The sequence below is a fragment of the Aphis gossypii genome, chromosome X, assembly GCF_020184175.1.
Source record: "Aphis gossypii isolate Hap1 chromosome X, ASM2018417v2, whole genome shotgun sequence".
In the NCBI taxonomy this organism is placed as follows: domain Eukaryota; kingdom Metazoa; phylum Arthropoda; class Insecta; order Hemiptera; family Aphididae; genus Aphis; species Aphis gossypii.
Genome location: NC_065533.1, coordinates 38,195,105 through 38,210,773, shown reverse-complemented (window position 1 = coordinate 38,210,773; position 15,669 = coordinate 38,195,105). Strand labels below are relative to the sequence as shown.

The 15,669-nt window shown below is 26.3% G+C and overlaps 1 protein-coding gene across 5 annotated transcripts in view; it reads left to right on the top strand.

Annotated features, from left to right (window-relative positions):
• LOC114119646 (uncharacterized) overlaps positions 1-15,669 on the top strand; it is a 69,234-nt gene that overhangs the window by 21,533 nt on the left and 32,032 nt on the right. For 3 of the 5 annotated variants that reach the window (XR_007605544.1, XR_007605543.1, XM_050205549.1), the window contains exons 1-2: positions 6,796-7,097; positions 9,764-10,122. Coding sequence is in view for 3 of the 5 variants with exons in the window: in XM_050205549.1 (XP_050061506.1) it covers positions 7,072-7,097; positions 9,764-10,122 (385 nt within the window). In the remaining 2 variants the exon portion in view is untranslated. Of the gene's footprint in view, positions 1-6,795; positions 7,104-9,763; positions 10,123-15,669 lie in introns of those variants that run through there. The other 2 variants (XM_027981274.2, XM_027981272.2) reach the window with 2 other exon arrangements.

Sequence of the window (15,669 nt, the reverse complement as noted above, 5' to 3'; positions counted from 1 at the left end):
TATTCATTTCGACTTCAAATCCCGGTATAATATATTTATGTTTAAGATAATTAAAGTTACTATACCTACCTATATATATTAAAAATGTGATATAGCAGATTATTGCCTATTGGTTTGTAGGTACTGAACAACGAATTTTTTCATCTTATATAATATTACATTATTGTAAAAATACCTTTATAGATAGTATATTTTCAAATAAATGATTAAAAAAAAAATATATATATATATAATATATTATTCTTGAAAATTCATCCAAAATTATTTTTAATTATTTTTAAGGTTCCATACCGTTTGTTTTTTTTTCACAAAAGCATGTCAATATTGTATCCATTGTACTGATAAATGTATTAATTCTATATGAAATATGATAATATATTTATATTTTTTATGAAGTTAATATTAAAAATTAATTACATTATATTATATTTATTAATCATTGATCGCAGCCTTGGAGTTTATCAAATGTCGACTCTTATATATGTTTATCTCCCACTTAAATTTGATTTAAAATAATAAAGAATGATTAAACAGTGAATACAAACGATGGTCGAGAAGTATATAATTTTTAGTGAAAGATACCTACTATTATAATAGTCGTCGACAACAAATTGGTGACACGTGTACCCCACGATTTCTTATACATTACGTTCACTTGACTGTCACTTTGCACAGTTAAAAACCTATAATCCTTAGAATAAACTGATAATGCATCTAATTTATATGCATAATAATATTATTATATCATAGTCGTGATAACTATCGTGTTAGAATTTATAATTAATCACGTCAGATGAAAACATTATAATTATATACATCGATAGAATAATATATAATATAGAAAATTCAGACTTCAGTTACTATTATTGTTAACATATTAAAACACGTAAAAATCATGATATTATTATTAACAGAGTATTGATTTACCTAGTATACTCATTTGTTTGCTATATATTTTATAGTGATATAGTATATAATATGTTAAATATAATATATTTAAAATTCTGATTTTTGGAGTTTTTAAGTGTACTAATCGAATGGTACTATCGAAAACCATAATTTCAAATATTTAAATTTTTTTATACCATTCAACGTACAAATCTTTTTTTCAAATAAAAATCCTACTAATTTTTCTAAATTTGTTGAAAATCTTTATGTATCTTAATTAAAATTCGTACGTGTAGCTATTATTGATTATATAACTTTGCGTGGGTTCTAAGACTAGTAAGCCCACGATAATGGTTTGGAAAATATGGGGGTTATACCAGACAGCAAATATTGATTTGAAAATTGTAATTAATGAGTATCTACGTTCTATAATAAATACACTTTATTTATTATTACATCTGTCTTATAGTATACTTGTTCGAATTTTGATCTAGTTACACTAAATTTTTTTAAAATAACATCTGCTTATCAATATTTATACAGTAAAAATAAAAGTTGTTTATCATTAAAAAATACTTTTTATCGTTACAGCCTACAGTACATCTCTGCTTAAATATTCAAAAAATCTAAGTATCCAATATTGTAAATATAAAAATTCTAAAAATCTGAATACAAATAAATTTACTATTAAAGAGAAACACAGGGATGAATGTCATTGTTGAATCACCCTGTAACCATATGGTTATATACTTATACAGATATATCTATCGTATATATATATACGTACATAGGTATACGTTGTTATAATTATATACAAAAAACCCAATTGGTATAGGCTGCACGTATTCCCACTCGCGGATGAGATTTACGTGTACTTATTTAATAATTATGTATTAAATGATATCACTATAATATTGTAGCTATTCCGAATCAAGGTGATCGAATCGAGACAAGTGTACCAAAAACTAATTTTCTGTATCCGGTATGGAATTTTTTTTAATTATTATTATTTGTTTATACGTTGAATATATTTAATCCTCCCCTCCTCGGATTATCAGCGATTATAGCGACTATGGCACATGAGCACGTGAACCGCGATGGCCGTGGCATTTTAAGCTGTGCAATTATATAGGGAGATAGGTAAACTAATAATTTAACACGATTAAAAAAAACCGTTGAAATATTATTATCTTAGTTACCTACATTAAACATAGAAAAAAATCAAAAAACCAAGGTAACTAGCTTTGGATTAGGTAGTATACTATACGATTTCGAATACATCCTTTTTATACATATTTTTGCGTTGTGGTTGGTTATTATTCATTAGGTAGATAACCTAGCGCGCAACACGGTAGTGGGAATATGAGAACAAAGTGTACAAGATTGGCACATGTAATTTTCATCCAAAACATTTCATCCAAAAAATAATGCAACTGAAGTTATAAGTATAGTTATAATATGTTTAATGTTATAAGCCTAACTATGTAAGTTCAGTAGATTTATCAGGTAATTTTTAATAATTGAAACTAAAGGTGTGGCGAAAGTACTTACCAAAGTTAAGATTTAGGTGTGGCACAAATTACACGTTAGTTTTTTTATAATTTGACGTAGATTAAAAGTACTAAAATTTGTCCAAAATATCATCTCTCATAAGATTACATTATTTAAATAGAGTAATGTCAAAAACAATAAAACCTAACCTTCTTTTATATATTGTTCATTTTCAAAACTCCAAATTTGCATAACGTCAATACATATTTAGTAAGTTTTAGTCGAGCATATTCATCCCCTTTTCTTCTTCAATAGTTGACTATTCAAAATCGGATTTTAGAAACTTTTAAGTACACTTAGAACCAATATTTTTAAATTCTTAAGATTGTTTGTATATATATATATATATATTTTTTTTTTTTTTTAATATTTTTAAAGTAGAAAAGAAATATTTTATTTGTACTTTTGAAATTATGAACATAACAAGACGTAGGTAACAATTATTTTCAAATGTCATACTCATAAGGATTTTTAAACTTAAAAACTTATTTTTTGAGAGAGAGAGATTCTTTATTCATTATAAATGTATATTCCAGTATTTTTATTGCACAGATTTCTAAGTTCTAAAATTAATTTTTCTAAATAATAACATACGTATGACCTACTTAATCATTATATTTTCTAATCGCTGTGAATGTGAAAAAAATAAAACTATATAGTATTTACCTATTCCGATGCAGGGACTTACAGCGGCTCAATGCGATTGGGAAGGTAGCATTTACATTTCTTTTTATAACCTACGATGTAATAACATACAGAATGTTTCACCAAACATGCACACATTAATTTTTTCTTAAGAAATGAATATATTATGATTTTTTTTAAATTTTTTAGAAAATTTTATTGAATATTTTGATGTAAGTACATATTTAAAAATTCGGTCAGTAAAATTTTTACGTATATTAAGGATAATTTTTAGATAAGTCTTTAAATAATTTAAATAAACATTATATTGGATCTAGTATTAAATAATACTAGGACTTCCACCTTTACAAATTAAAAATATTGATACACTAATATTAATACCTAATGATAATGTTCAAATCACCATAATACCTATATCTTCCAAATCCATTATCGTATAAGCCTATTATTCTTAATTTATTAAGTCAAATAACTCAAAAAATACTATTAAATATAATTTTGTTTTTAAAAGGGTTACATTTATCAAAAAAATATTCAATAATTAATTTTTTTATTTAAAAAATTAACAGTAGTTTTTTTATTTGAAAAAAGAAGTTTGAATTTCTATGAGATAGTCATTAAGTTCTATAAACAAATTCAAAAATTCAAAAATTCAAAAATTTAAAGATAATATGGTTTTAACTGTTTTAAAGTATATTTCAAAATTCCAATATCAGATTTTTAGTTATTTAAATTTCATTATTAAGTTTAAAAAAAATGTATTTGAATGTTTGATGAATCACCCTGTGTATTAATATTTATAATTATATTGTAAAGCTATCTTTGAAAAAATACTTTCCAGTTGGGCCATTGAAATGGAGACTTAATAATGTAAGTATCCTACATCACGAACACCAGAATTAATATGGTGTTGTACGGTTTAGAATTATAGCGACAGTAAATAACTATTTAGTTTTTTTCTTCGAAGCATATTTTAATGATATTGCAAAGATATTTCTATTTAGGTGCACACGCCGGAAATAATTTCACATTTATATGTTTAACATTTAATACATAATCGTATTATAAGTGACATAAAATAATAGGCTTATAATCCTAAGGTATTTTATGATTTTATATTACAATCGCTCTTATACATTTATAGCTTTGATATAAATAATAATGATATTAATAATTAATAATATATCATATTAATTACAGTGAAAAAAATTGATATGTTGAAAAAATACCGGCCACTCTGTATATATATATAAAAAAAAAATCAGAGCGGTCAATCTACTCAGTACTTCCTATTATGCTGTATAGTACTATGTTGAGTGTACTTCGTCATTGTATAGATGACTGTAATGGATGTGTTAAATATAAGTTCATGATAAATCTTTGCACATAAGCACGAAAAAAGAATTTTGTGCGTTTTCATCTCAACGTAAACAATATATGGAGTGACCGTTAAACATAATGCTTCTATATCACTCTTATTTCAGAAAAAATTAACGTAATTTAAAAATATCTCTTTTAGGTAATTTTAATATGTTACAAAATAACGGTTTTGTAGAAAAGTTAAATGCTTTACATTCATTTTTATCGTAATAAATTAGTGACAATGATTTGTATCAATAACTTGGTCCAATTTTTTTAACCGTAAACCATCCCCAAAATTAAAGCCTTTTTAATGTCTTAAAAGATGATGATAACACAAAAAATTAAAAACACATAATTGTAAAATTAATACATTCATTTTCCACTCAGAATCTAATATGTGAATTATAAAATTTTAAGTATCTATAAAAAAAAAAAATCCAAAATATTGTTCAATAGCTGATATTTTTTATTGACATTTGTATATTAGACTTTTTAGTTTTTATTCGACTATTTATTATAAAATATTTGTCTGTGAGCAAAAAATCATAACAGTTTAATATTATTGTTTTCTTACAAAAATCAAAAAGTATCAAATATGCATAGGCACAATTTTACGTCTAAATCTGAAGTTTGAACATTTATTTTATTGAAATATTTCTTGTAAGAGTTTCTCACGAGAATTTAAAAAAGTACTTCGTGTTAATCGTTAAAATGTAAACATTTTATGAGCGATGGAATTTCAAATGTTGACGAAACTCGTCAAAATCTTGAATTGTCTTGTAGACGTGTAGAATCACAACAACCTACTCGCATTGACGACTGACTAGGTACACCTGACGGCACTATACAGCAAAGTTACTTCTACGGTTTTTTTTTTTTTAATTACATCATCGGAATGACGTGTAAACGAAACGCATGAATGTCCGGCGAAACAATAACAACCTATCGTTGAAATTTATAATACATATTATTATACTCAACGTCTAAAACTACGTTTGATATTATATGCTTGTTGAAAATAATATTATAATGGCGTAATACGTACGGTGACCTAAACAATTACAATACAACAGTACCAATTGATTTATTACGTTTTTGAATAGTGTGTATCAGTGAGTCTGCCAGAGGATGAGTGTTAAATGTTAATTAACATTGGATCACTGCGCGTACTGTCATTGAGGACCATATTAAAGACCATATTTTCAATTATTCACATTTATGGACCATTTATATACCACTATTGTTTTTACTCGGTTAATTATTAATCGGACAAATTATTCAAAAACCCCGATGTATTTCAATCAAAATTCGATCGGGTAGTTTTTGAGCTATTAACTACCTATATTAAGTAGTTCTATATAATCCAATATTAAGATATGTGAGCTATGATGGTTTGAAAATATTAACAATCAATATTACCTAATCTATCAACATTTTTAATTTTTTTAAGGATCATCCGAGTATAATAATAAACACTACCTATATCCAATATCACATCTGTTTTAAATTTTTGTAATGCGATTTATTTAATGGCTATATTATTATCTTTACGACTTTACTATAATAGTATATCATATATTTTAATAACTCAGAAACTACTGGTTTGAGTTTTGATTTAAATAGGTTACATAAGATTAACATTTTCAAAAAATGCATCTATGTTACTTAACAATTTACAGTGAACAATATATTAGTTCTTAATTAAAAAACGTCCCGATCACAGCAAGGACACTTCTTCTCATAATGAATGTAAGTAATTTAAGTGTTTGGAAATATTGCTCTTTTAAGTATACACGCCTTTAAATTTTTAAAAATCAGAATTTGATTGAATGGATATTATTAAAGATAAAAATGGGGCGCGAACGTGATCGATGATTCGCATCCTATATAATAAAGTATATACTATACACCAGCCTCAGACCTGCATACGACCTGACCGACCTGGGCGAAATAATATTGAAATACTTATAAATATATAACACGATACGTATAATATTTTCCATCAGTATACCTTCTACCTGCAGTGTTATATATTGCTCACGCGGCGATGCGTTATGGACTTACGGTATAATACGAGTACATTATTATGTACAATATAATAATTTATAGATGTATATAATGAAACGGTTGTGAGTTGTGACACGATCACACGCACTGCTGCAATATTAATTATTGTTGTCGTCGTAACGATGCTGTAGGCAGTTATATTGTTGTCGAAGTAATAATAAATTATGTGGAATAAAAATATGAGATTAAAACATACCGATTCGTAATTATTATTAAACCATTGAGATACGGATAATATATTTAAATCTATTCGAATTATATCGAGTACAAAATTTAATTTTGAACAGTCGTTTCACGTTTGCGTTACTGAACCTGTAGTGAATTTTTCTGATTTGAAAATATTTACTTACCGACCTACTTTAAATAAATATATAAAAAAAAAAATCATAATTTATAAAATCAAAGGTTTCTATTTGCTACGGTATAATGTCGTTTGAGTTTCGATATTCCTCTCGATCCGTAATACTTGTATATTAGGTATGAACGAAACTTCAAAAAAAAAAAAAAAACTTTATACATGAAAAACACTATGTGAAATTGCACGTGAGCAACATCGTCATGTACATATTGGACGCGCCGGCAAAGTAATGGTATTTTTTTTTTTCACTTAATTTAATTCTTTGTAGGGTTCTATATACCTTTTGATAAGTCGAAGTGATCGATTTTCAAGACCGACGACAATAAATATAATTATAGACTACACCTACACCTACTGTTGTTATATAAAAATACAATGTTTTTTATTCAAATATTTTCCTGTAGTATTTTTTGAAACTTACATAATATAGTGCTATTTAGTTGGTGAATGATATTTTTCTTTAATGACAAATAATTGAATTTCCGTTTTTGCAATAATAATACGAATAAAATATACGAATATAAAAATAAATATCGATCTCCACGTTGTGCCTTATAATAAATAATTATCTGAAATATGTACAATATTATTAGTATCTAGGTACCTTTTATACTAGTAACTATAATAATAAGCTTAAGTTTACTATGTAAAATGTATTGTTGTTGGTTGTAATATTTCTTATTACCTACATTTTATGTTGTGAACATATATTGAACTTGTTTACAAGTTTTTAATTAAAGTTAGTCTAGTAGATAGTTATAATAATATTTCATAATATTCAAAATATGAACTATTTTATAATAAAATGTAATTATAGGTTAAAAATATATTTTTTACGTAAAAAGATGCCACACCCGCATGCTAGTTGTCTCCGTTTTACAAACATATTTATGAGTAATATAAATAATTTGCGTTCAACAGGATCTATTATGTATTATTAGCTTTATTATTACATTTAATTGACTTTTTAACAAACTTAAAGGTAAAAGAAATTAAGAACAAAATAAATACGTTGGTTTCTTTAAAGTATTTTAATATTTTAGTGATTTATGAATATTTAAGTATGCAAAACATTATAAATATAAAAATACTAATTACAACTCGGTCGAAAATTGAAGTATCGTGGAAACCAACATTAAAGTAATCACCATTTTGTTGCTATATTAAAAAACTTTCGGATGCATTCCAACTGAGTTCCAATAAAATCTCTCAAAACTAATTGAGTTCCACAGGTTGCTTAGGTACAAACTAATTAATAAATCAATAGTGAGCTAATGATCCCTTTAAACATGATTTAGACATTTAGTGACCTGTAATATTGGTCCACTACATTTTATTGAACCATTAAATTAATCAATTTTTAATACAACCCAGTATTAGAGTTATTCCTCGGTTAAAAAGCACGAGAATTGAATACAAGGCGCCTAAGTTAGTTTATACAAAAATCTAAAAAGAAAATACAATTTATTTTTAAAGACATTAATTGAAATTAAAAATTACGTATCTATTGAAACGACAAATAACAACTTAAATATTATTTCTTTGTTGTAGTACAAAAATATTATTCATTTCAAACATTTATACAACTTATATTGTATTTTTTATGAACAATGATATTTTCACAACACGCTTAAATTTTGACTAAGATCTTAAACACGCCATGTAATGCAGCATAAACTAAAAAGTTAGGTAATGAAAATAATAATTGATACAAATATAATATTATACAATTATAATAATTAAATATTAGTAATGAAATAAGTGCATTATGTTAGGAAAAAATTAAATCAGTCTACTATAATCCTAATACCCAGTAAAATAAATTAATTTAAAGCAATATCAAAAACATGAAAAAAAAATGTATTTAATGATATTACTAATGATACATCATCTAATCGCTGAGAATTGTTTTTCATTGAACACACCCATGTACAATAAATCATGTAAGTAACTTATTCTATAACGAAGCATATGTGCACTTAAGTCCTACTACTTAAAAAGAGTGGTTACCTACTTTTTATGTTAATTTTAAAAAATCGGATAAATGCATGTAATACAATGTAATACACTTATACACGTATGTAAATAATTCAGTTATTTGAACTGGTTATGATTCCTAATACACCTACTTATTTATATTTCACTTTTCTCAAGCGATGATTCATTAATTCACTAGTTAGGTAATACTAGTTCGCTTGCATTTTAGTAAAGACAGTTCGATAAAATATTATTTTTGCTCATCTAAATTCTTCATGATATTTGAAAAAATAAAATTACCATAATAATATTACTATAAATTATAATGAATACTTATTGAAACAATTACTTTTATAATTAAACTCAACCGTCACTGTTTAAAATATTATACGATAGAAAAATTGTATAACGGTTGACAGTAGAACGTCGTCCATAAAAAAAAAAAAGTGACGTGACATTTCATAATTTTATTACATTAGCATTCCAAAAAATGTCCAAATTTTGAAGTTTTAGATCTATGTATGATCGCAAAATGTTTACATTCTATTCTGTCCAGAACAATAAACAAATTGGAAAATGGTAAACATAATAAAAATATTGAAACTTTTTACTAAAAAAACCATCCGCTATCGGTGACATTACCAATTCCGAATATTTACTAAGGATTAGTTTTGTATTTGTATATAATACCGTTTTAATTATTAAGAAGATCGCAACACTTGCCATCTACGCGGTTGTGCAATTATAGCGTTTTGAAGGATTTCCCTGCAGAATGGAAAGACGGGCAATCCAACGGTTATAGGAAAGAGCGAAAGGGACGCGGGGAGGCTTCGGTTAATTTTCCGAGGCGTGTATACACGACCACGGTCGAGTTCAATTTTGTAATTATTCTATTATACCGTAACCGTGTTGTAGGTCTGGGCCGCAGGCGACGTTCACATCATCCCGTACACAGGACCGTCGTTTCCGCTCACCGTTTTATTGTAACATTTTCACGATGGACGCCTCTCTACTGGCATCGGCCACCACGACGGCCGCCGCACATACGATCGCAGTGGCCACGTCCACGACCGTGGCCACCACGATAGGCCGGAGCGGCCAGCGCAACGGCACGCACCGCGGGGCAGTGAACGTGCACGGCCGTCTCATGTACGACGAGATCGTCATCAACGACGTGTGGATCAACGCTATCCTGTCAACGCTGGCCCTGTCGTGCGCCGCTTGCGTGTGCTTGTGCTTTTTATACTGCAAAATTCAACAATGGAAACATGGAGGTAAGACCGAATCCAAAAAATCGTACGTCGATAAAATAATAATCGATTTAATTATATTTTTGTTAAAACAAAAACACACGACTCACGATTCGTATTTTTGCTATAATATGATAATTCTTAAGACGTCCAAATAGTAATAGGTATAAGTAAACGTTCGGTTCTAACTGGCGTTTACACGTATACGACATATTTTTATTATGGTGAATTTTCGCTTTGATATTTTTTTATTCTTATACATAAACAATATTAATATGCATTCAAACGACGTTTCGATGAATTTATTTTATATGTTCTCGCTGAAGATGTCTAGAATTGAAATTGAATTATTGGAAATTTATATCGGGAATATTGATGTGAATTATTTTATTAGCGGATTAAGAAATAGCCAGTAATATACCTATAATAATTATTCTTGAACACTTTACACTTACCACATATTATAATTGATCATAAACCTGTATAAATGATGATAAAATAATTATTTTAAAGAATAAAAAAATTTAAGTGTTTTCTTTTTAGATTTTATTTCGCATAATTCTCAATTTTTGTGGTAAATATTTTGACGTTTTTGAGTGCTGAAAAGTAATTTTAGTGCCACAATCTCTGATCTTTAAACGTATTATTATTAAAACGCTTCGCTGAAAAACTGGTATATTGAAATACAATGTAAGTCTTATTCTCTCTTAGCAAAAAATGTATAAATATAAAAAATAAACCTAAAACATCAAAATAGAATGTTTGACCTCCGCGCCACTAGTCAAACGTGGTATTAAAGCGACACTATGAAATCTAGGAGTGTATCTAGACTCTAGAGTTGCATCAACTCTGTACAAAAAAAAATAATCACGTTAGTTATTAAAATGTCTCGTCAATAAACCAAAGCATTGAAAATATACCCCTCTCCTTTCTCAATTGACCATATGCGCTGAAAAAGAGCATCAAGGGAACACCACTTGAATGGATATTTGTTGTTTGATATTTAATTTAACTTCACGAAAAAAAAAAATGTTTAATTGCGTCGTTTAAAATGTAAAAAAAAAATGCCTGATGTTTTTTATGTATAAATGTATAATTATAATACTATTAAATTGAATAGTCGATCCACCACTTCAATTTCAAGTATTTTGATATAGGTGATTTGAAAAAAAACGTAAATAACATATTTAATATATTTCCTAATTCAAGTATAACTTACAATTATTATAGTGGTCCTCGCATCTGTACCATCGTTATTAAGCGGTTATTGTGTAATATTATGAATATTTTGTACGTAAAACCAGTTTTCAACATAGTTGATTCTATTTATTTGTTGCAATTCAAAAATGAATAACTATAATGGACTTGATATTTTCACAAAATATATGTATGAAAAATTACTAGACATGATGTAAATGTACTTATAACTTTTAAAATATTTTGGGTTTATTTATGCCATTCATAAATATTTAAAAGTCATTGACTTTTTTTAGTTTATTTTCGGTTGATGTATGATAAAATCTTTGCATGTGAATACAAATTCTTGAACATTTAATGCATCGTTCTTCGCAAATTATTCTTATCTCAGTTAAAAAATATCGAAATCCCTTCATCTCAATTTTTATAAAAATTTTAAATTATTTTGTTGTTAAACTTAAAACCTTTTTTAATTTTAACATCTAAGGCTTCAAAATGCACTACAAAAATTCTCATAAGCTAACTAACGTATTGGCGATATCGAATAAATTAAAAATATATTGCTCAGCCATTATTCACTTGTTACTAATCAATATTAATAAAATATATCGTTTAGGTAATAATAAATTTACAAAACTAAAATATACCATTAATATCATTAATATAGTAATATACTAATATACATAAAAAATTATTATTATTGTATATTACACTCGATATTAACTACCTACTATTTTGAATATTATTTTAAGTGCTGTATTTTACTTTAAATTTTTGTACATATTTTTAAATAGAACTGTCAATTTTAAATACAAATGTACTAAAATACTGATAGGTAAACTGCATCGTAAAGCAACTCACTAAGTAAGCAGTTCGTTCAATTTAATTTATTTAATAATGTTGTTTATATTATATATATAATTATTTTGAAAGCCTTACTTATCTCACCCCTTTCGAAGAATATCGTTAGAAATACGCGTAATACGCGTCTATTTTGTTGATATATTTTTTTTTCTTACGCGCATTAATATATAAATACTGTATTTTAATCGATCACGTTTTGACCTAATGAGAGTAGTTTCGACTTAAAACCTGTTTCAATATTTAATAATAATATAACTACTCTTAAATATTATAAAATAATTATATACATGTAAATGTTATATGTACGTTTGTCAAATCATATCATCACTTTGTTGGACCACGATTGTATTTTAAGTATCATGTTTTTATACTTATGTGTGTATTATCTTCATTTTTTTTTTCATATTGTTGATAGTGATATTGATTCAAAGATAATGACGTAATACAATTTCAGTTTTTAAAAATATTTGTTTATTCCAAAGTACACGCAGGTTGTGGTAAGCTAATAAAATTGAATTATTCATTAATAAAAAATCTGATAGCGATTATTTGAATAATAACCACATTTTAAGAATGACCCATTTTATACATTATAATATTGTCAGATAATCACGAACCGAGATTACGATTACATTTTTAGTCTAGTCAACAGAGTTAGTATGTGAATATTATGGACATACAATTTGTAAATATGATAAATGATAATACAAGAGTTCCTGATTAGTGATAAGTATAATATAAATAATATTAAATATATAGTATATACATTTTATATAATGCCATTAGCATTATAACAACTGTAGGTTTTAATTAGATATTTCGGTGTTTTTTTTTCAACGTTTCAGTAAATTGATTATACACCACACTTATTTTAATTTGGCTATCGTATAGTTTTTTTATACGTATAATGTAAACGATCATGAATTTCGTTCTCAACTGACTGAATCTTGGCAATAGAAATACCTACGTCGATTACCTTGCAATTCCCACGTGCCTATATTATTATTATTATGGGATTTGAAGCATTTGCATATATTTTGTTTTGCGCGATCGTAAAAAAAAAGGACAACCAGAAATATCACATTTGTGTCTCATTGCGACAATTCACGACAAAACCAAATAAGTTATTTTACATAGCAACATATCTTGAGAGAAATCTATTTAACTCTGTTTTTGCATTTTGAAGGTATATCTTCTTTTTTAGCGATTTTCGCTCATTTTTTTTTAAATAACGTTTATCGAAACAATAATCGATTCTTTACCGTTTAATATTATTTGAAAACCTGAACGCACTGCGTCGGTAGAGTATTTCAGTATACACTCGTAACGACTTAGGTATTGTTCATATATTATTTAATGACGTCGCATTTAAGAAGCTATTTTTTACAGTGTATTATTAATAGCCAATAAAAAAAAATAAATATATAACATAAATAAATAAATAATTATTATACTATATTATAAATTATAAATTTTAATTTTATGAATCTTAACTGTATGAGTGCATGCATATTATTTTGTACTTTAATTATTTTTTATGACACTGTAGTATGATGATAGATAGTACCACACCATAGTCATTGAGTAAATCACCACCTTATTGTAATTCTTATCATTGTAATATTATTTTTGTTGTAGTACGGATTTTTACCAAGATATTAATTATTGATATACAAATAAAAAACAAATTTTAACACGAATAACGCAGTAATACGATGTGTCATGATAAAAATCATAAAAACATGAATATAATAATCGTTTATCACAGTGATCAAAAAATATCTACCCGTACGTGCGTCATTATGTTATGTTGGCGCATTAAAAGTTGTAATGACCCCACCCAAAAATGACGGACCGGATAATATATTATAACCTCAGTCATTTTCTTTCAAAAATCAGTAAACTTATTCCAACACTGACAATTTTTTTTCTATCATAAAAATAGAATAAAACGCCGATAATATCACTCCATATAATAATATAGTTCATGTATGAACATAAAATATAAAAAAAAAACTAAAATTAAAAACTATTGTGATAAAATATTATTTAGTAATTTAGTATTGATTTTTTATAATGATTTATTAGCCATATAATAACTTAAAATGTAAAATATAAATCTGTTCATTTATACATTTTTAAACTATATATAGGTAATTACCAATTGGCAATTACTAGTATTATGATTGTTCCAGAAAAACGAAAACTATGAAATAATTGTCAAAAGAGTAAAAAAATGTTTTTATTTATTGAAAAACAAATATTGAAAATTGCACCATGTCTTGAAATCAATGGATAATGTCCATTCGTACGTATGAGTTTCCGAAATCGAACGCTACAATAATAATTAAGCATGGCTCTTTCTATCACCACTCCTGTAATCACAGTGACTTCTCTTTAAATATGAATTTTTACCTTGTAAATATTAATTGCTGTAGGACGAATATTATAAACTCTATTTTTAAAATACTTCCTCCAAAAAAATTATAAACTGAGTCAGGTAATTTTGGGATAAATGGAACTTGAAATCGGGAAAATGCATATACGAATGGAAAACTTTCTTATGGCCATTAATTTCAATACATAAGATTATTATCTTTTGGACTATTTAATGTCGTATTATCATATGTGTCTCTGTTTTCAATAAACACAAATTTGTAAGTATATTTTCTTATACGGTACCTAAACATTTTTTTTTCTTCAAAAGTGAAATAAATTTTATCATTTAAAAATCTATATATTTTTAGTCTATATAGGTACTTAAAATTACATTTTTAAATTCCATATTAATTATTCATAAGAAACATATATATTTTTTAAATTTTTATTCATATTTTTTGTTTTGCCTGAAATATTTTTAAAACGTATTTCGCTTACAACATATGAAAAATAAAGTAAATTTGAAATCATTTATATCTAAAAATATTTAACACTTTAAGAAATTCAATTTAATATTTAATAGGTATAGCATATTTCTTCAGTTCTTAAATACTTATACTAACATCGTATAAAACAATTTGTTAACTTAAATAATATTATACAATATCAGATTAAGTCAAATAAAATGTTTCTAATACTGTGAATTTTTACCCAAAGCAATTCTCAAACTGTAAACAATATTGTTCTTATAAGTTGGGAGGGGCATGAAATATATTTTATGGCCATAAAAGCCATAATTATTTTGTTTATCGAAATTGAATGGTCGAGGCGTGATTCTTGGGTCAATAATTTAATAATAATATTGTCTTCGTGATTAAATTAATTTAAATACTGTAATGTTCACGAGCTTACATGATTTTCTTATCACATTAACGAGTTTTCAATAACAACTTCGGTTGCGAGAATTCAATAATTAATAACCGATAATATTTGTCTGCAATGCGACAATAATTATATAGGTCCTACAGCATCCTGCAGCATTCTTTCTTAATTCCATCATATACTAGTAAACTGATAAAAGACATGTGCCAGTGTTGTATCTTTTGGCTGTTGAGTGATGAGATAAAATTA